The 22,198-nt window shown below is 44.3% G+C and overlaps 1 protein-coding gene across 2 annotated transcripts in view; it reads left to right on the forward strand.

Annotated features, from left to right (window-relative positions):
* Positions 1–22,198, forward strand: part of RUNX1 (RUNX family transcription factor 1) — a 175,042-nt gene that overhangs the window by 102,214 nt on the left and 50,630 nt on the right. For both annotated transcript variants that reach the window (XM_063345868.1, XM_063345879.1), the window contains exons 4-5: positions 714–870; positions 18,384–18,488. In XM_063345868.1, coding sequence (XP_063201938.1) covers positions 714–870; positions 18,384–18,488 — 262 coding nt within the window. The remainder of the gene's footprint in view (positions 1–713; positions 871–18,383; positions 18,489–22,198) is intronic.

Below are 22,198 nucleotides of genomic sequence, written 5' to 3' on the forward strand. Positions count from 1 at the left end.
AGATGAGGTGAAAGCCTTTGTCAGAGCGATTGCAGGTTTCATTAGTTCAGATCGCAATTTCCATCCATCAGGTCGCGGGTGAGGTCTTAAGCCAATGATTTGCTTTCATGCTTCTAAAGGAAAAAAAGAAATTGTTCAGTAAGTCGTGATTAAACATTCAACGGAGGCCTGCTTTTCCGTGGACTTATTCTGAATTCGTGCTGGGACAGCTCTGTTCAGAGCAGTGGGAGGAAAAGATAGGGAACTGGTGCAGCTGTGGGGACTCTGACCCTCTGCATCCATGAGATGACTGACTTGGTTTTGTTTTCTCTTGAATTTTATATTTCCATCATTGTGCTGACACTGCTGTAGCTTAAAAGTAATGCTACAGCACTGTAAATCAGATGTAAATTGGACCAGAATCGGTTCCTGTTGCTTGAGTTTATTTATTGGCAATTGCAGAAGTATATTTTGGAATGCGTATTTTGTGTATTTGTCATGCCAGAGTACACATTATGCTGTGTATTTCAGATGTGCATCTATGTAAGAAGTTTTCCATAGCTCTACAAACTACGAATGGAAGCGATTCCCGTTTTCCCCAAATAGCTTCTTAGTCTACATAGATTTTTGCTGTTGCTGGTTTTTCCTGTTTTATCATGTTGCTTGTTGAAGTTGTGCGCCCAAAAGTAAATGTCACGTAAGGAAGCTGAGGATTCCACTCTTTGATTTCGTAGGTGGTGGCCTTGGGAGACGTGCCCGATGGGACGCTGGTAACGGTGATGGCTGGAAACGATGAAAACTACTCTGCAGAACTCAGAAACGCCACAGCTGCCATGAAAAACCAAGTAGCAAGGTTCAATGACCTCCGATTCGTGGGCAGAAGTGGAAGAGGTATGTGTTTGTTCTCAGCTACACTTTGGTCATGCTCCTCAGTTATGTCAAGTTCTGGTTACGTGGAGGGAATTTGAAGGCAGCATCTATCGAGTTTTCTGCGACCGGGAATGCTGCAAGATCTGGCATGGGCCATTCCAAAAGGCACAGAATTAGCTACACGGTTTTCTTGCTTTATCTTAGCCTGTCCTCCGTGTCACTTCAATTTTTAAACAGTGACATTTCATTTGAAAAAAAAAATATCATAGACAGCAAGTCACATTTTGACTCCAGAAGCCACCCCGTCAAATTTTGAACAGCACAGTAGTACCTATGTTTAAGTTTAAATAACGTATTTTCAATTCAAAATGAGAATTTTCAGCACGTGTAAAGACTCATGGCCGTCTCGGGTCTCCCAGGCACTTTCTGCTGGTGTCTGTAACAGAGCAAGCCAACCTAAAATTACATGTAATTTCCTCATAGATCTAAAAAATTTCTGGCTTTGTCACGGCCTGATGATGGCACAGGGCACTTTTCCTGACCTTTCTTTCTCTGGAATCGATATAGAACTATATGCAGTAGTCCTGTTATTTAATGTGCCCCTGCCTAGGATAGAACAGAACAGATGAGCTGAATATCTGACTTGCTGTATCTCCGTGATAACCAGTAATTAGTGGTACCTAGTAAATAAAGAAGCCATATGAGCATAAGTAACGAATAGGAGTCAAAGCTGATTTAGGCTAGAACTGTATAAAAATGTTGTTAGGAAGCTGCAAATAGTATCTGACACGTGCGTCTCACGTCGCTTGTGAGTGGGCAGGTGTACGAAACTCCATCCAAAAGCCCGTAAAATCAATAGAAGGACCCTTTGCAACTTTACTCTTTGGCTCTGGTCCATAATCTTAAACCCCATAAATTCCAAGCAATCGTGTTTACCTTTCTATTTCAAGATTATTTTAAGCGCTCCTTTCGCATGAGTGCCGTTGTTGCTTTGAATGGAGTCCCTTTGCATGTATTGGGGGGGGTTCAGTCAAACCCTCAGAAGAGAAGCTGGTGAGCTCTGGCTCAGAAAAAGCTTGGAGGAAAGCTCAGCCTCCCTCTTTTAAGGTCAAGAGTGAAAAGCTGTCACATCTTCCGTGTGACTTCATATGATATTTACTTAGGTATTTTCCTTCTTTTTCCTTCTTATCTTTAAGTAAAATTGGAACGTAACGTTATGGTGTTCCAAACACAGCAGTGTTATTTAGGGGCAACTCAGTGCTGTGACACTCACAAATCAAAATTATAGTGTCTTTTCCATGGCTCCACAAACTACGAATGGAAGCGATTCCTGTTTTCCCCAAATAGCTTCTTAGTCTACAAAGATTTTTGCTGTTACTGCTCTTTCCTGTTTTATCATGTCACTTGTTGATGTTGTGTGCCTGAAAATAAATGTCACATAAGGAAGCTGCACTTAAGCAGGCTTCTTTTTGAACAATTTGTGGCAATTTGAGCAGTTTGAGCACTGGTGTCTCTCTGGACCAGGTTAAAGACTCGGGGCTCGCTGAGCCCTCCTCACCATTTTCCCCTCCCTCCCCCGCCATGTGAGCACTCAGGCCGTCTCCTGATGCGTGGTGGCACGCGTGGTTCTTATGAGCACGGATGGAATGATGAGCGTGCTTCAGGAGAGTGACAAAGGTGACCCACTTCTGCTCGCTCGCTCTCTCTCAGACTGTGTTATTCCAAACGGGAGATGGGTCAGGCTTCAGACTGAGGAAGTTATCCTGATTATACACAACAGCCTTCATTTGCCTTTGAAGTGAAATGCATCCGTAGATAGTCTTCCAATATAAATACAGTCAGCAATTGTGGGAGAGCATGGCCCTGTTGAAACATTGGTGCAAGCAGTAAATACATTTTAAGAATAAAATACCAATCCAGTCCCCCTGTATCCTGCAGCATTTTTAGCTGAGGATAGAGAGGGAAATGTCTTTTAGAGCGTGTTGTTTGGGCTGTCTTCAAAATGCACTTGGTGGAAAACACCCGCAGCTGAGAACGTAGCTTCATAATGCTAGCAAAGAATAATAATAGGGTAATGCAGAGAAAATTATATCCATTTACTGAAAACATGAGAGATGCTGTAATGTCTAAAAGTATCAGTCATTAAACATGTTCATTTGTTATATTAAAGGTACCACCTTTTCAGTAAATGGAATTTGCATTATGATTCAGAGATGACTGTTTAGAAGATTCAAATGAATAGCTGGCAAAGTGGCGGAGAAGCTAATAAAAACAAACCTGTAGTTCAGTTCCTGGCCATGGTAATGAAGCTAGAAATCATAACAGTGAACTGTGTGAGTTTCAAGGTCAAAATCCTGAGAGAGAACAGCCCCTATTCATACAGAAGATCTTGGCGGGGAGCGTTGTTGAGCCCCTTACCCTGCTAGAAGCGGTTGCTAGTAGCCGGTCGCTCGCGCACGGACATAAACCTTGTGTGCCGTACGATATTCGGGTGCTCAGGATCCTTTAAGGGATGGAGCGATTTGGGAGCGCTGCGTGCTATTAGTCAGTCTTGGAGGTTAAATCTCATCACCTCCATTGGCTGCCCATCTTTGGAGCGAGTGACTAATGTATGCTTTTGTTTACTCCTCGAACAGGGGATTGTTTTCCAAAGGTGGGGATTGTTTGCATTTGGTACGGGATTTCTGAGGTGCTGTTCTGTTGAATTTGTATAAAGCCTAAAGCGTAAGGTAGCTGCTTCAAAGGGCATTGCTTCCTTTGATACTTTGCTAGAGGAAAATTAACTGAAACTTTGTTTGCCGTGTAATATTTGAGTCTGAGTAAGTTCAGTTGCCACCAGTGATAATGCGATGCCAGGAGTATTATGTGAAAAGTGATTGAAAGGTCACGGTTTGGTTGGTTACGGTCAGAGTGGATGCTTTTTGTGTACCTCAGGTGATTTAAAATCCCTGCCGGAGCATAAGGAATGGCTTTGACCGGTGACAGTTCCCTGTGCATCGGTTATCACCCAGGTGTCACCATCCCCATGAAAAGCCTCGTCGAATCGATGGCAAAGCACCTCTCCCTTCTAAGAGAGCAGGAAATTGTCATTCTTGACATTCTTAATAAATAGTTTGAGTTTTCTTCCGTGGGCTTTAAATGAAATCTAGCAAGACAGGGTGACGGCTGTTTCAGATGTAAGATTATTGTCCACTTTCATCTCAGTAAATAAGCGGCTCTGCACTGACTGTGAGAGAGTTACAGTGATTTCCCCCGCTTTGGGGGCCTGATCCTGCCTGTCGGTTAGAGCAGACACACCGACCAAATACTGGCCAAAGCTTAAAGAACCAAACTGCATTTCAGCATTCGATTTGTATCTTAACAGCAAGCGGTTGCCCTGTGTACTCTGCCCATGCCTGTCGTTCAGAATTACAAAAAAAAAAAAACAAAAAAACCAACCAACCCCAAACACTTGATTTTCTTGACACCCGGAATAGGAGCCGAGAATATCGCAGGTCGCCTGAAACATTGAGATGTTGTATAAAAGCAATTTGGCTCACTTTCCCGAACAAAACAGATTTACATTGGAATTGGCTGGGCTCCAGAGTTACTATTCCTCACCCTAGTTTGAGAATGCTACTGGGAAAACCTGCCCGTCTGGCTTGTAAGGCCGAGTAAGTAATTTCTGAAAGAAAAATGTAGTTTAAAACTTCAGCCAACCTCAGCCCCCCTTGCCTGATTACCTGGTTAAAAAAAAATTAATCTTTATTTTTCTCCCTCCGTTCATAAACACTTCAAAATGCTACTACTGCAAAGTACCCTGTTTTCTTAGTGTATAATGAACCGGTATAGGTTACTATGATGAAATAAATCTGATGCAAAAAGCCTGACACCATAGAGTTTCATTGGATAAAATTAAAAATAAATAGTTATTTTGGAGAGGGAACGCTTCGTGGCTCGGTAAGCATTACATATTTTCCTCATGGAATCATTAATCCCAGTAACTATCTTCTTTGTAGAACGTAACATTAAAAAAAAAACCCAACAAATAAACATGTTTTCCAGATGAAAATAATTATTAATAGGTTATCATAATAGTAGCTAATGGGGAAGTGTCTTGGCTTGCTGCAGAAGATCTCAATCTAAAGCTGAGAGCTCGAGCTTTGTTATAGCTTTCCAGCAAGGCCTTTTTAAAAACTGCATCGTGGAAAGGACTGAAAATTAAGCCTACGTATATATTTCCTACTAGCTATCGGGATTAGAGTCATGAATAAGTTCTGCGGTAGTTTTCAATTTCCACAGAGCCAAAGAAGTACTCCTTTTTCACAGGTGTAGCTGGTAGGAGAACATGAGAGAGAGATATTATCAAGCATAATCAGAAATTTCGGTCATCGGGACTCTTCCTTCTGGATATAATTTTGGGGAAGAAAAATCAGTTTAAGCTGGAATCTCAAAAATACTTAAACCCCAGAAATTACTGGCCTGGATTCTGAGTCCTATTATTTTTATTGGTCTTCTGAAGTCAGAATTTTGCTCCTTCTGTGCAGCTTCAGCTTGTGGTTGCACTATTTGAGCACTTTGCTAAAATTTGTTTTATTTTTTACTTAAACACATTCAAAATTATAAAAGTATGTGCAAAACAGAGGAGGATGCTATTCAACAGGGTCGTAAAATCAGCATTAAGCAGCCCGCCGGGTCCTGGTCCAAGCCGTTGGAATGCTTCAGGGGACGCGGTATCAGATACTGGAGTAACAATGAGCCGCGCTTGCCAGGCGGGATGAAAATAGAAGAAATCCAACAGCAATCAAAACTGAAAAAAAAAAAAAAAAAGAGTCAATTGACAGAGTTCAAAAACAAGCGCTTATTTATACTTCGCATTGATAAGTATGCGGCGCTAGCAGGATGCTACGGCCAGTGGGAGGGGGGTTTGGCCGTGGAGAAATGGGCAACTCCTTTGAGCCATCCTGTAGCCCTGCCATCGCGCCGGCAGCAGGCAAGGCTGGCACGGCCCTTGGTGGGGGGAGAGCTGGGTGTCTGCAATGCTGCTGGGCGTCTGCAATGCTGCCGGGCAACTGCAACACCTCTCGGCCACGGGTTGCCACTGTCGGTCCAGCCGCCGGCGGGCAGCAGCCAAAAGAAGGGGCTGCGCTGCTGGTGCTCGCCCCAGATGTGTGTTCAAGGGTTGATGTTTATCTCAGGACTCTTCTCCCCACAGAGTCAGGTCTGAACGGGGAATTTTTCTCTAAAAGACAGAAGCCGGAAGCGGTGATTTTGTTTTCAAGTGACTTAGGCTCGCCTAGTTGTGTCGTTAATTTGAATCGAGATTTCTGTGGAAACCGAGTAGCCGTGGAAGAATCCAGCGTGCAGACTCCCCGCACTGGTACAGAGGAGCGGGTGCCTATTTCAAGCCAAATCGCCTGCGTCGGCGTTAGAGGGATCAGCAAACCCAGCCCTTTCGAGGCAATGGCCACCCTCTGTGCTGGCCTTCGGTGGAAGGAGGGGAGGGGAGACGACTTTCTCATTCCACCAGTGCCGTACCGAGTCGGCTTCGGCACACGCTGGCTACGTGCAGCCGGGTTCGCGTGAATCGCTGGTTGTGTAAGAAAGTATACGAATGATGCAGCTCCGCGCGGGGCTTCGACTCGGAAAACATCATGTGGTCCGTGCGGCTGAGCATGACTGCGGCTGGCTTTGCCAGCTCCCAAACACTCTCTGCTGGGTTACTTGAAATTTCGTCTGGGCGAAAAAAAAAAAAACCTCTTGATCAGAAAGCGTCAACAGGAGAAAAATAATGGCAGAGCGATTTGGAGAACTTCCTGTCTCCGGGAGCGTTACTGCTGTAAACAGTGGCCATGCCAAGTGCTGAACCACTGCCCTCAGTCCAATAACAATAAATCTATTTTTTGGTTCTGCAGAGCTCTGCTTGTACATTTTTGAAACTCGGGCTAATGACGAGGATGAGGCAGACGCTATCCTCTGAGCATTTTCTTTTTTTTTTTCCTGTGATAAAAGGAGTTGGGTTTACCGGGATACTACTTAGGGAAAACAAAGTACCTCTCTAGATGAAAAGGTCACATAGTTTCAAGAGACCTGTTTGCCCTTCAGCTTTTTTTTTTTCTTTGTTTTTATTTTGCTTTTTATTTTAGTGTGCCCTGCTTCAGAGGCTGCTGGAGCTCTGGTAAAAAAAATATTTATTTTTGTGGGTAGCTATGTATGTGTATACCTGCATTGCAACTCAAATAACAGCTGCTATTTTGTCATCAAAATAAATGCATTCTGAGAGACAAATTAGGACCTTGGCTTCAGGGCTGGCTAGTGAACCTCACCTGACTATCCTATGGCATGCAGCTCTTGTCAGCTTGCTCAGGATTAGCAGAAGTGAGGATGCTGCAAATCAGTGGCTTGCAATCGCTGTCAGGAGAGTCTTTTCCAGCATAGTCATGTGCATAAACCCTCACCAGTCTGAATCAGGCTCTAATCAGTCCCTTCTAAAAATCCTTTAGCAGCAGTAAAAAAAAAAAAAAAAAAAAAAAAACAAACCAAAAAAAAACCAGATTATTTTTTTCTATTACCTTAAGGCTGTGTAAGTCTCCACCTCTTTTGCTCCCATCCTACTTCTCCCCTGTTTTTCCCATCATATTATTTCAACAGAGTTTTCTCAGCCTCTCCAAATCAACCTTACTCCCTTCATCTCTGCCCTGCATCAATCTCTGTCTCTTGTCCCCCTTCCTTTGTTGATGCTCTTCCTGCCCGTCCCCTTTGAGACCTGCTGCCTCCCAGCACAGGTTGGGATTCCTGGGCGAGACTTTACCACAGGAGCAGGTTTTGGCCTCAAAGTGTGATGGCAGGAACCATCCTTAATTCCTTCTGCCCTTTCCTACCGTTCCTTCTGAGGATGGGGAGCTACCTGCCGTGCTGTGCGGGAGCAGGCAGCGCATGGGGGAGAGGGAGGAGGTTCTGGAGGCAGAGGCGAGAGGCGAGGAGGAGGGAAGCAGCTGCTTTGAAGGCTTGATGCCACGAGAGCTCTGCAGCGGGGCGGTGCTTGGAGGAGCAGTCTGTGCGCACATCAGTTCCCTGAAGTTTAGGGAAGAACTGAGGGAAACGCTTTGGCAAGGCCACAAAGTTTCCACAGGCTAGACTTTATGCATCGCAACTGCGTCCATATCTGAGGCCACGGAGGCTGCTCTACGTTTGAAGGTTGTCTCTAGTGGAACTTGGCAGGTTCCAAGTTTGTAATGGCAGCGTTATCTCCCCCATCACTGGCTGCATGGATATCCATCGAGTGACCCCAGACCTCTTCTGAGCTCTGAAATCAATGCGCATTGCATTAGTGTAATGACAGCATGGAGGAGTCCTTCCTCTAAGAAAATAAGCTCCGAGTAAACAGTCCCAGTGCACACTCCCACGCTCAGCCAGCTACTGAAGAAGTGACTTACCAGCTTGTCTTCCGGCATTCACCTGCTTTAGGCCACTGCAGGCGGAAGTCCCTCTCTTGCTAAAATGGCCCTGATGATCATAAGAGTGCTCCTTGCCTTTCATATTCAGAGCAGTGCATTGCTCTCCGGGTGAACCCGCACCTTCCTTGTTGCCTGTACCTGGTGCCTCTTCCTGCAGCCGTGCCAAGAGGTCATCGTCTTCATCACTCCGCAGGGCAAGGAGCATGTTTGTTCCCAGCTCCAGCTCCGTGCCAGAGCACTAAGGTATGCCAGCATCTGGCTGGACAGGGAGCCAGGCTGGGGCTGGTCCCAAATGAAAGCCAGCACTGGAAAAAGGGAGAGGGACTGAGACAAAATCCGGGTCTCACAGGGCTTTGTCTAGGTTTACAGGACAATGCACCATGAAATGAAGATGCCTTAGAACAGGATCTGCCAAAAACCACAACACCTATTACACTGAGGTTTTCCCAGTCTTGCGATTAGCCAAAGGATGAGAACAGGGCTTCGAGGGGTGAAGAAATCATGGGTTCAAACACAAAAGCAGTCCTTAGGGAAGAGACTGGAATGAGGCTCTCCCCTCGCCCCAAACGCTGCAGCCACCAGCCCCGGGAGCCAGGCGTGTGCCACAGCTCTGCCCAAAGGACGTCTCCGCCCAAAGGGCCTCCAGCCGGGCAACCAGGGTTGAGGACTCCGTCATCCCACCGCAGCCGTCTGGCCAGGGTGCGCTTCAGGGAAGTGCAAAGCCTACATCTGAGGCATGTCCTACAGAGCAGGGAGCTTCCCATGGGAAGCCTAATGCTTAAAGCAGGAGCAGGGGCCACCACGAGATGCTGAGTGAGAAACTGAGCCCTGAGCAGCAGCTCCCAGACCAAACCACCCCAGGAGAGGGGCAAAGAAAGGCTCAGGGGTTGGGGACGGACTGACCATGCCGAGGTGCTCCTTCCCAGAGGCTGAGCTGGTGGCCTCGAGGGCACAGCTCTGTTCAGCAGGGGAAGCCCCCTCAGATGTTGTCTGCGTCTGCTGCTAGGCACCACCTGGATGGGGGGGGTGGGAGGGATGCGGGCTGTAATTTTGGACTTAAGCTTTTAAATCAAACCTGAATCCCACTTCAGGCAGCTAAATCCTCTTGTGAATCTGGGCCTTAACCTTTTCATGTCTTTCTCATCACCTATAAAGTGCAGGCGATAATTTCTACCTCAAAAAGCTCATTAATGGTTTGAAATTATAGCTGGGTTAAGGGCTATTATTAGGCTTAAGGAACCCAAGGCATTTTCTGTAAGAAGCTGGTAGCTTTGCATTTAAGTCATTTCATTTTGAACCGTCCTTTCCGTCTGGTGTTCCTGTTGCTGTTTTTCCCTTTCCCTGAACTATTCAGCAGTGACACAGCAGTCTGCTGTGAGTGACTGTTCCTTCGTTCCACCCTAGAGCTGGATACACTTCGTGGAGGCTAAGTCATTTCCGAACGCTTATTCACAAACAGCCCAAGCTCCGGTGTAGAGAAGCCCTTCATTTAAAACTAAAATGATATTGCAATGAGAAAAAAAAAAGTCAAAATTCCCTAATATATAGTAGTTCACAGCTTGAAAGCAGAGGTTTGGTTTTTAGGGTAGCCCACTCATAGGAGCATCAGAGATTTCCATTAGAGTCGTCTTTGGGGGAATGTAATTCCACCCTCTCAAAATCTGCGTTTAAACATTAGTGATGTCTATGTTTGTATAAATTGCATATATACATTTCAAGTCTTAAAAATATTTTAACAGTAAGCATGGCATTTTAAGGCTCAAACTGTAATCTCCTTGTGCTGCCACTCTGCTGCGGAGACCGGGCACCCCGTACCATCTCATTCGTCCTGTGCTGTAATTATTGTCTCCACCCAGGTTCATAAGAATTTTATAGTGGTTACTGCAGCAACCTCACTTATAGTTAGAGGCTTCTTGGCTTTTCCATTAAAAGGTCTTCCCCCCTATCCCAATCTTTCAATGCTTTAAACCCATTTTGCAAACTTGATCTGCAGGCTTTCAAGAAGGCATCCCACCCCGAAAATTCAGTTAAAACAGGTCACTTGGGTTGTCTTTCAGAACAGGATGCAAACACACTTTTTTTTTTTAATATTGTCAAACATTGTTGTTACTCTTTTGCTCGTACTCACAGAAACAGATAGACCTCCATCGCAAAGTCTAAAAGCTGGTATTACATAGGACGTAAACCTAAGGATGATAAAGTACAAATAATGTTCCCGCCAGCCAAATGCCTCCCACAACTTGAAATAGCTTCTCTTCTGAAATTAGAGAACACCACAATAGAGGGGGATTCCTGGTGGTTTTGTGTGTTTGTGGATTGTTGATGTTGGCATACAAAAGTGACTAATGTCTAAGTTAACTACTGGGTGTCACCCTAAGCTGACCGCTGTAGGACACCCTCTCTTCAGACACCTCCTTCTTGCCACCCTGGTCCTAAATCTCTTGACCTTATGCCTCTTCCCTCTCAGTTAGTTCATTTATGGCCTGAACCTCAGCAATGTCCTTCTACCCACCTTCTGCCGCAGCTCCCTTCCTGATAAATGGCAGGATTTATGGCCATGACCATTTAGTACCCACAACTGGTATCTCCTGCTACTCAACTGCCCTAAGTTTTTCCCTAAACAGAAGTGACCATCCTTTTGTGGCATCTCTGCTGAAGCGCGTTCACGGGATCTGTGTGATGGAAAAATATCACGAAGGCAGTAGAAGGAGTAAGCTGAGGGAAGGAACCCGAAGGAATCCAACTGAGACCAGTGCCTTGCGTCAAACATTTTAGACGTGAACATTTCAAATCCAAGTTCCTTAAGAGAAGGGCCATCGGGTGCCTCGCAGGCAAGCAGTGGAGCAACGGCGGCGGCTGCACTTTTACACACATTGTCAGGCTGTCAGGGAAGGGATTAGCACAGAGGCCCCGGCAAGGCTGGAGGAGGCGGTGGACGGTATCATCATGACAGCACACGGGACTGGGAAGTGAAACCGCTCGTCAGCGCAGAAGTGAAACTGGCTGCACGCAAACTCTTGTCAAATGAAAATGTAAACAACTGGCAAAAAAAAAAAAAGAAAGAAAAAAAAGAAGAGAGAAAAATCGTAGCTGCTTTAGTGAGCTGAGTCCCACCTTTGCGACACTTGAGAATGTGAGCGATGCCTATTTCTGCATCAGACCCACTCTTTTGAGGGCTTCAGATCAAATACTAAGTGTGTTATTTCCTACAATAATGGGCAAAAAGCAGCATTCAGGCAAAGATTTTTGAGTTGATGGTGACACATTTCTGGAATGCTGGGTGCTGGCTTTTTTTTTTTTTTTGCTTATTCCAGCCGGAAGGTGTTGTTCTTTTTCCTGAGGGAAGGGATTTGAACATCGGTACCACTGTAGCGGAGCAAAGGGGGGAAAAAGCAACTTTCGGACCTGCCGCCTGTGTGGCCATTCTCCAGTGCAAAGGGAAATGTGTAGTGTAGGGGACAGGTCTTGTAGCACGCCTGGTACACCTGATGACAAGGGGCATGCAGAAAAACATCGCTGTGCAGCACCAATATGCGTCTGCTGGAATAGCTGCTGAGGGCCCGCAGCCTTATCTTAACACCTGTGAGTTACACCGAGTATAGCACCAGCTTCTGCATCTGTTTGTTTAAATATTTCACGTCCACAGTATGCAGGCTGGGAGTTACGTTTTTGACTTACGAAGTAAGAAGATTGTCAGGGACTGTCCTTATCACCCACAGAACGGTTTTAAGGTAAAATTCAATTTTCGCGCCTGCTTGGGTTGAACAGCATCTCTGTTAATGCTACTTGATTTCAGTTATGTAATTTTGGTTGCTTAATACAGTTCCCGTGTTGCCTTAGGTTAAATGTACGTACGCTTCGCCAAAATAATGCCTTGAAAAGATTCCACCCCAGCCACAATCTTCTAGCCTTCTAGCTCCGGGAATCCCCGGAGCCGCGGTAGGAGAGGCAGGCGGCTCTGCTGCTCTCCACCTCAGTATTTGACTCGTTAGCTGGAAAAAAAGCTTGGAGAACGGGCAGGGAGGAAAAGGGAGTGAGGCGCACGTCTTGGTTAAGCAGTCGGTAGTGCTGCAGGGAGCTGGGAAAGACAAGGGAAGGGGAGAAGCCAGCGCCAGCCACGCTCCTGCGGCAGCCAGCTGCTTTTCCACGACTTAATGCAAAGCAAATTCAACAGTTCATAGCTGGGTCTGAGTTTGCAGGAGGGCCACTTCTGGCCATGTGCATGACAACTTGGCCCCTTATAAATCCAGAACAAAACAGCTATTGATTTAATGCGATGGCGATTTCGTTCTGGGTAAGTAGATGCTATGTAAACACAGATATAAGAACTTCCTGGAGTGAGACACTCGACAGAAATGTTCAAAAGTATACCTTTATGCTGACCCAGGCTGATTTGGGAGGGGGCAAGTGGGCGTATTTCCCAAATCTCCAACTTGACATGCGCTTACACCCGCAAAACGCCCATGCAAATACACAAACAGATCCGTTGCCCGTGCAACTGACGCGTGTGGGCAGTTCTTGCATTTCTTTGGGCAATCACCCCGATTTGCTGCCATCCCCCCATGTTCGCATTTATCTGTTTGGACCGTTGGTCTGTGGCTGTCAGAATTTGTAAACCGTTGGCAGTGTGGTAGCGGACGAGGTGAATAACAGTTTTTTCTCGTATTTAAATTCAGTGGTATCTGTGGTGTTGATGGTAAACAAATTATGTTATTTTTTTGATGCCGCTTACTTCAGCTGCAGCTTTTTTTCTGACAAAATAGCCACTGGACCAAACAGGCAAAGTTATATTCTGACTGTGTGAAACTGTCACCGAGGGCAGGAGAAGAGAGTCACCATCTGAGCACCAGAATTTGGACCGGTGCAGGTTTTTTTGCAGTTGGACGTGCAACTTGAGCACCTACAAAAACATTTCACTCGTATGATGAGAAGCAGTCAACCAATGAGGGGTCAAATTATGCTGGCCCTTCTCGTCCTATTGATTACATTTGAAGTATTCAGCAGCTTAAGTGATAAGAATGGCAAAGTTTGGCCCCAGTGTATAATAGTCGACATTTGAGAATGAATATGCGAGCGCGTGTATATTGCATCCTGCCCTGAAATACAGTCAGATATGTTATTAAAATGCAGTAGATATCTTCACTTTGGCAGATACCCAGGAAGATGTTGTGAGAAATTGTAAAGACGTATAAAATTGATCATTTAGCGTGGTTTAATAAAAGTAAGTACATAAGCACTAAAAAGTAGAAGCTGGATTAAAAAAGAAAAAAAAAAGAGTATCATAATCTTTCTTACTAGAACCTGGAAGTCTCTCACTAATATAATAGAAATGTCTGTAATATAATTTGTATTGCATTTGTGTATTACATTTCATGTTTTTCCATCTATACCTTTTGTCCTTGTCAGCACGAGCATTCTTGGCTCCTTTCCATTTTTTCTTCTTTTTATCTAACAATTTACTGTAACAATTTAAGAAAAAAAAACCCCCTCAAATCTAACGACGCATCTGTGATCATCAGAATAAATCCCAAAAGCAAAAGATGGTAATTGTAACCAAATAATCTGTTGGCCTTCTTTTCCTGTCCCCCACACCCCCCACTCCCCAGGCAAACTTCTGAAGCTTTAACTCCATTTTTTTCTGTCCTCATTTGGATGAACCTTCATCAATGGACTCAGTGGCTCTTTTTGCCTGAGAAAGAGGTGGATTAAAATGAAGTGATAGGTTCAAGATGTGGCCTCTCTTCCCTAAAGCGTGTCTGTTCTTACTGCCCTTTGCGCCTGCCCATGCAGCCACTTGTATTTTAAGTGTGCCTTCCCACCCCCCAGCCCCATCTGGTCATGACACTGCTCAGGGATGACTAAAGCAGCACCCAGGAGCTTCATGTGACCATGTTGTCACTTGGGATTAATTTTTTCCTCCCTTGGTTCCTCTCAAACATTCCCAGGGGCTGTTGCTTACAAGCCTATTGCTCCCTCTAGAGCTCTTCAGTGCTGTTCTGGGGGACTTAAATAATCTCTCATCATGCTAGATGTGAGCTCGCTGCTCGATTTGCTTCCAGCCTCTGTCAGATGGGATGCAGACCGAATGCAGACTTCAAGTTCCTGTATTGCAGTGTAGAGCATGGGCACAGATGCTTGGGTCTTGGGGGCTGATCTTCACTTTTTGCTAGTCCAGGAACAGTATTGCTGAGCAGGCACTCGTGGACAATATTATGCTTTGTGCTTCCTCTTAAATTCTTGCAGCTTTGCACAGCATCAGGGGATCTCACAAGAAATCCTGTGAAGTCATGAGCTGGGGACAACTGGTTTAAGCCATCATCTGACTTCAGCTGTCAAATCATCAGTGACTCTTGAGGGCACTTTTGATAGTACAGTCTCTAGCAAACCCATCAACAGAGCCTCTAAGTATCATTTCAAAAGTCAGTATTGTGTTCTGGCCAGAAATGCTACTGTTTCCATTATTTTTTCTAGAAGGGTTCTGACCTCAACGCTCTTGCGAAAACAAACATTACCAAGCAATTTTTCCCACCCTAGTTGTGAGGGAAGACTTGATGGAGGCTGTGAGTCTTGTGCCCTGCCCTTACGCATCATGAGGGTATGCTTGAGGTCTATGGAAAGGGCTTCCAAAGCCAGAGCCCTGTCCCACATCTGGAGAATTTAACCCTTGTGCTCATGAGGTGCTATGTGCCTAATATTAGGAACTGCCAGGGGTAGTTACGGAGAGAGCAACAGTCTCTGAAGTGACTCTTGTGCCCCAGCGAGGCACAGCTTGACATTGACATCACCTGTCAGCCCTTCCACCATGGGCAAAGACTCCCGCAATGACATAGTTGCAGTTGGCTTCAGAATACCGAGGCATGCGTCATAGACCCGAGCTAATTAGTGTATGGCTTTCTGTAGATTTATGCGACTGTTTAACCCAGAGAGTCTCAGATTTTGGTGTTAGCTAATGGAGGGCTACGTGCCGGCTTGCTGTGACTGCTAGGATGTCATCAAATTGTCATCATGACTATTGGAGGCATCCAAACCAGGCCAGTGTTTCAGAATGCCTTCTTGGGGTGTTTGGTCCCTCTTTACAGTCACTAGAGAGGTCAGTCCATCACTTAGGCTGTCTGACTCAATTTTGGTGGCACTCACCCCTTTCTGAGCTGAGCGGAGACACTAAGTGCTCAGTGTAGGTCTTCTACCAATAGTTAGGAGGTCCACTTATTTAGACACCAGAAATCATGGCATCCAGTGCTAGGGAGTCTGAATATAGCCTCCACTGACTAACCCGGTATTATTTCCATCCGTTTACTCTGCTGCACATTGCATATGTATGTGTGTGTGTGCTTGTGTGTAAGTGTGTTAGGCAAGTGTATGTTAAAAACAAAAATCTGTATCATAATACATAAAAGCAAGGAGGAGAGGTTTATAGTCCTGCTGTCATCCCCAAACAGGTATATCCATAAAACGTGCATTTCACTAACAATACCTCCAATCTAAATCTACCTTTGTCAACCAGACACATAAATGATGAATAATGCAGAAGCTATGAACAAAAGTGATAAAACCACTTAACAAAGCTAAATGTAAATGAAACAGAATAACCAGAGAAAAAATGCAGCTAGAATTATTGGTAAGCAGCAATGAGTGACATGTAGGTTTATGGTTATATAGTCCTGTGGTTAACCAGTATGTGGTTAATGAATAGTCTTCTGTCAACAAGAAGTAAGCTAAGTATCTTCCTGCTTTTGCCAACTTGTGTCACAACCTTATACAGGCTCTGAGATCTAGCCTGTTCTGTAGAAAATCTTGAAAGTAACTTCACCTCCCTCTTATTCTTTATTCTGGTCTTGTAGACTCGCAATGTGGCCACATTTTACTACATTTCACTATTGCTATAAATTTTTTTCTGCGTTGCTTTTCTATCTGGAAAATCCACAAGCGCCTTCTAAAGAAATACGTGGTCTACATATTCTAGTAGAACAGCAGGAGCACCTTATGTAATGCATCAGCAGCTGTCAAAAAAACCCCAAACATACGGAAAGCAAGATGGAAATACTGCAGATTAGTAAAATGAATCAAGTATATTTTCAAAGTCTCTTTCAGTCTTAGCGATCTACGTGTTGTACATAATGATATAAGGAAACTGGTTTTGGAAAGAAAGAAGATCTACAGGTGCCTCTCTGATATTTGTTAAGTCTAATGCTATGGGTGATAAAGTTCTTCGGAAGGAAGTTGATTGAACTTTATTACTGATGCCTTATAGAAAGATCTGTTGTGCTGGCAGAGAAAGAGTAACAAAGCTGTAAAGCTTTCTCATGTAATTTTATGTTTAAAGAATGTCAAGAACACACCCATCCTTGGTCTGGGTAGATGTAGGAGCCAAGAGTTGAGGGCCAAAGGCCCTGAGACAGGGATCTGAAATTACTTTTGCTTCTGCTGCAACTCTTTCGATCTCAGGGACTGCTTTCTAGTGAGGATGTGGAGGTGGAAAGACACCGGCCTGGGATTTGGAGGCTTGTGTTTCAGCTTCTGTTTTGTGAGGGCTGTGATTCAGGTTTATAGTCGGACTTAATTGCAGCAGCCAAAGTGGTTAGCATCGCTGGCCACAGGCTTCCTGTGAGATCGTGGCCAAGACACTTTATCTCCCCACAGTTCCTCATCCGTAGAGTGGGGAGAATACCTCCCTAATTCACAGGGATGCGATGAGGACAGTTTCCAGTAAACAGCTATGTGTGTGTGCTCACTGTGATGTTGATGCAGACCATTAGCACCAAAGTAGGAACTGCATTAAGGGAAGTATTGAATTGCAAGTGAATGGGCATGGGGGGGGGGGAATATTGCTGCTAGACGCAGGCATTTATATTTACATTTGTATTTAAATTTATATTTATTTCTATAGAGAAACGAAGCAAACAATAAAAATGGGAAGTCTTAGAAGGGAAGAAACTCTGCGCTTGGGAGGGCTGGAGCCAACTGTTAAAATGAAAGAGGCAGATCTGTACGGGAAAGCTCGCGCAGCGTGTGCCCGAAGGAGGGGAACCTCAATTTTCTTACAACAGTTCCTGGTTATCTAACTTGGGGTGATGTCCCTTGATGTCTCTTACTGATAAGGAAGATTCCTGTCAGTATCTGAGTCCTCCGTGATGCTGAGATAACTGTGCTAAACCTGCTGACGGGCAATGTTTTTATTGTTGTCCAGGCCAAAGCCATAATGAATGCATATACGAGGTCTTATCAAAGATGCAGAATGTTACTTTTGGTATTTAAAATGTGCCTGAAGTAAATGCTGGCACCGGCCAAAAGCACACCCAGGGGTTGCAGGATCTGAGGGTATTGCAGTCACAAGGGGATACAAAACCCTCCCCGGCAGCCATCAAAATGAGTACTTTTCCCAACTTAGAGCCGTGGCATTCACATAACAGTTTTGAAAAAGCCTTCACAGTTTTCTTACTGAATAATAGAAAAACTAAGCATAATGCTCTGCTGTGTCTTCATAAAATGTTTTAATTCTCTGTGGACAAGCTGTAGGGATTTTTTTTCTTTTTTCCATTCCCTTGTTTCTTGGCATTGCAGTAGCAGATTATTTTTAAAGGGTTCTGGTTCGCAATATGGAATTGATCTAATGCTAGCTTCAACCACAAAGCGTGGGATTTTATGATCTGCCTAGGGGATCTGAGCACCCAGTTCTCTTTAATTTTAACAAGCGCTGCTGATCAGATTCCCGTGGCAGTTTTGGAAGACTCAACCACAATTTCTACGCTTCTCTGAACTAACACCCTTTAGAAAGTACAGATAATGTACCAGCAGTCATGTAGATCAGATAAACTCTAACTGTTAGGGGGTAACCTCCTTTTTCTTACAAACAAAGTGTAGATCATTTAAATATAAATTAATTTTTTTCCCCAAAGCTTTGAGCAGTTGCCACGGAGGGAATGCATCCAGCACCAGGCAGTTGTGAGGTTATACAACCTGCTCTCTGGGCACACACCTATCTTCAGATACCTAAAATGTTTTAGTGCCATTTGGTGCGTGCGAGGGCTATCTGAAACGAGGAGTACACCTTTACTCAACGCATATGCCGAGTAACATTTTTTTTTTTTCTCGTTGCAGGGAAGAGCTTCACGCTGACTATCACTGTCTTCACAAATCCGCCCCAAGTAGCCACATACCACAGAGCCATCAAGATAACGGTGGACGGACCCCGCGAACCCAGAAGTAAGTGAGCTGACGGCAGCATTTGCAGGCCAAGTTGGCGGCTTAGTATAGGGGTTCATCACCAGCCTCATGAAACCCAGCAACACCCAATGTACGTGGAGCAGCGGGTATGTCTTAAGCCAAGGCTGTCCTACAAATGGTTTTAATTATGCCTTCCCCAAGCCTTACTTTTCACGGGTGTCTGGCTGATCTAGAATATGACTTGCCTTACATTTCTGAAGTATCTGCCCAGGGATGACTTGGAGCGTACCCAAAAGCTGACAGAAGGGATGCTGGTAAAAGGTGGGCAGCGTATACATTACACATCATTTCTTGCTAGTCTTGCCTTTCGGATGTTAAGAGGATTTTAAGGCATTGGAAACCAATATGTCATTGATCTAACTTTTCAAGCTCAGCCACCCTGCAAAAGCAAACAAATGCCTGAGAGAGGAGACCTGGTTGCTGCCTTGCGGAATTCACTGTCCCTCATGCTGTCATATCAGCCTAGGAGCACCCATTTTCACAGGCAGCCAATCTTTCCTCCTCTTTTCTTTTCTTTTCTTTTTTTTTTTTAAAGAATTAGATACAAAGAGGAGATGAATGACTCGGTATCTCCAGGGGAATACCCTCACCTTTCACACAGGGGGTTGTTTTGTTCGGGAGGTGAGGGCAAGGCTGTTTTGTCTGCGGGGTGAAGTGAAGTGAAGTGAGGGGGGAGTGGAACGGATCTGCAGGTACAGATGCTCCTGCAGCACATGCGCTGCCTCTGACCAGGGGCAATCGTTAACCTCAGTCGCTAGCCCGAATGGGGCACTTCCATATTTTGATCGAAATGCCCTGATGGAAGCTGAGGTTTGTGGTTAGTTTCTTGCGCTCCTCCCGCACACTTGGCAGAAGTTCTGGCTGTTGCTTAAGTGGAATCATCCCGGGAGAAGAGAGCAGCAGGATTCAAACGCCCACTAGAGAATGAGACTCGCAGCTTGGGATTGCTTAACTGGGGTGGGGGGGAGAGAAAAGAAAGGTTTGAAACTTCAGGTAAATAGCTTAGAAAACTCATGTCTTGCCTGTGCGTTTTCTTCTCGAGCCTTCATTTGTTTTGAGTTGCATCATGATGCTGCATGCACTTAGTGGAAAATTCTGACCTATATTTTTTTGGGTTTGAGGCCAGACTTTAAAACAAATACTGCTGTCAGTATACTGCTTCTTATTTAGTTTGGGTTGCTTTTTTTTTTTTTTTTTTTTTTTAAATTGTGGCTGAATTGTCCCTGAAAAATGTTCCTGGTGAACCAGGCAGCTGTGCACATAAAACAGATATTTGTATATGCAAGTTCCAGATTTGCATATGCAATTACCTGGCCATGTTCATAGTTTGCAGACAACAAATAAGCTTTAGTTTTTTGAATACGAGTCTGCTAGAATGGTAAGGAACAAAATCATCTTGCAGGCATGCCTACTGTTTTAAATCAATTCTTCAGTTGGTATAATAGTTAATATTTAATAAGATTCTACATTTTAAAAAGGAAGTAGAGATAGAATACATACTGAAGCAACATACCGACCCAAATATATGTAAAAGCTTCCTTGTAAATAATTTCACTTTGTCGTAGGCAAATTAGCTGCATAGTGAAGGAGGCTTTATGAGTGGCGTGAGAAGAGGTCAGACTCCCCCCCCCAGCAGGAACGCACAGCTCCCTTTATCATTAAGTCATTCGTGACGCAGCGCAGAAGGGATCACGCTCCTTTCATTTGTAGGTGGGCGGCGAAGTCCTTGGGTTTGACTTCTCCCTCGAGGGTTTCTGCATCGCAGCGGCTGTTGCGATCAGTCTGGTGTCTCCTCTCCTTTTTATACGTTTGACTGAGATAGGGGTTGGCCTGAAGAGACACACCACGGGCTGTGAAGGAAAAACACAGTGGTAGCCAGTGTATTCTCCATTCTGAGACAGTTCTGGTGGGTTTGGGCTATACGCATATTTTTCTATTCTCGCCATCACTGGGTGTATCCCATTTTGCTTTGCTTCGATTAGATCAGTTACACGTGTAGCCTGTACAAAAACAGATTGCAGGGCTGTTACCTGGGCAAACTCACATACAAGATTTGTGGTTAGACGTATTAAAACATGCGTGCTGTGTACTGAAGGGATTTAAAATGATATCAGCCTTCTTGTATTGAGAGGGGAATCAAAGACTGCTAGGTTAGAGCGTTTCTGGTTTCAGTAATCCATATTTGGGAACTTTCATGCTTACAGATCCATGCTTTGCTCGCTTGCCTGAGGTAAAGGAATTACAGAAATACTGAGATATATTTTCTAAGATGTCCCGATTCAAAAGAAATCTGTGGAAGACAGTAGCGGGAACAAAATTGGACACTGCTGTCTTACAGAAGTCTAGAAAAAACATGCTGAAGTCCAAAACCAACTCCAACAACAGTTTTTGATTCATTTACTTTGTTTATAACAATTCTCAGACAGCCTGAATTCTAGCGAGTGCCTGCATTCTCTGTGAAAAATGCTGGAAGGTAAGGGGGCAGTTCTGAGGATGGAGGCCATCTGAGACAAAAACCAGAATTTCACACCTGGATGATTTTTAGTGAACTTTACAGGACATAGCAATACCTTTCTTTTTTTTTTTTTTTAAACCTTTAAGATGGATTACCTTAAGAACTAACAGAAACATTTTCTTTTGTCTTCAGAGAATGTCAGATCAAGAGCAGTTTCTGAGCCAGAATTAGACGGGTTCTCAAAGTGAATTTTTTTTAATGCAAAAGGACAGCCTCTTCAACTAGGCATGCTTGGGGAAAAAATTTCAAAAAGTAATACAAAGCAGGAAAATATTTTTGGAAAATAGAAAGATACTCAAACCAAAGGCTCCAAAAGCAAATATGCAAAGCACAGGCGTTTTGACTCACAGGGGTGTGTGGAGATGTCACGATAGGGGATGACAACACGGGGTGTATTATCACATCTGCCACCTTCACTCTGCACAAAGGCCTGCAGACTTTGGCTTCTTGCACATCCCACGGTACATTTGGTCGCGGTTATTGTGATGGCCGGGCCTTTGCCTAGCAGCGTATTTGCCTATGTAAATACTGGATTTGCATTTACAACTATGATAATTACTCGTGCGCAGGACATATACCATCGTCCTTTTTTTGCCGTTGAATTTCTGGCTGTGCCTATCCATGCAATACTTCTCATCAAATTGTCATGGAAATGTAAAGGGCGCCAAGGTACTTAAGAAGCTGGCTCTTCCTCCACTGCATTCATTATGTATTTTTAAAATCTCTTTTGAACTTTGCATTTTCATTCTCCAGCTCTGAAAAAATGCTTATTTTCAATTTTTTTTTTATAAAAAGAAATAATACTGCACTGTCAGGGAGAAGGGCAGGATGACCTAACCCATCATTTTCTTCTCCAACTTCTATGATTCTATGATTCATAAAGCAATTTATGTTTTTATGAGCTAAGTCCATGGGGAAAATCATTAGCAGTAACCAGATCAAGAGTAGTGCTCCTGATGAAAATACTTTTGGTTAGGAAACTTGGTAGAAATAGTATGACTCTTAAATTAAATATTTCCCTTAGGCCATTTGACCTACTGTGTACGTCTGCTGAAAAATTAGGTTTTTCTTCTTTTGACTGCTTCTTTCTGTTTTTCTCATTGAATTGTTTTAACCTACATAGCTCTGAAACATTCACTAACGGACCAGGTGCCTGAAAATGGTGCTAAATGAA

The sequence above is a fragment of the Chroicocephalus ridibundus genome, chromosome 1 (genome assembly GCF_963924245.1).
Source record: "Chroicocephalus ridibundus chromosome 1, bChrRid1.1, whole genome shotgun sequence".
Classification (NCBI taxonomy): domain Eukaryota; kingdom Metazoa; phylum Chordata; class Aves; order Charadriiformes; family Laridae; genus Chroicocephalus; species Chroicocephalus ridibundus.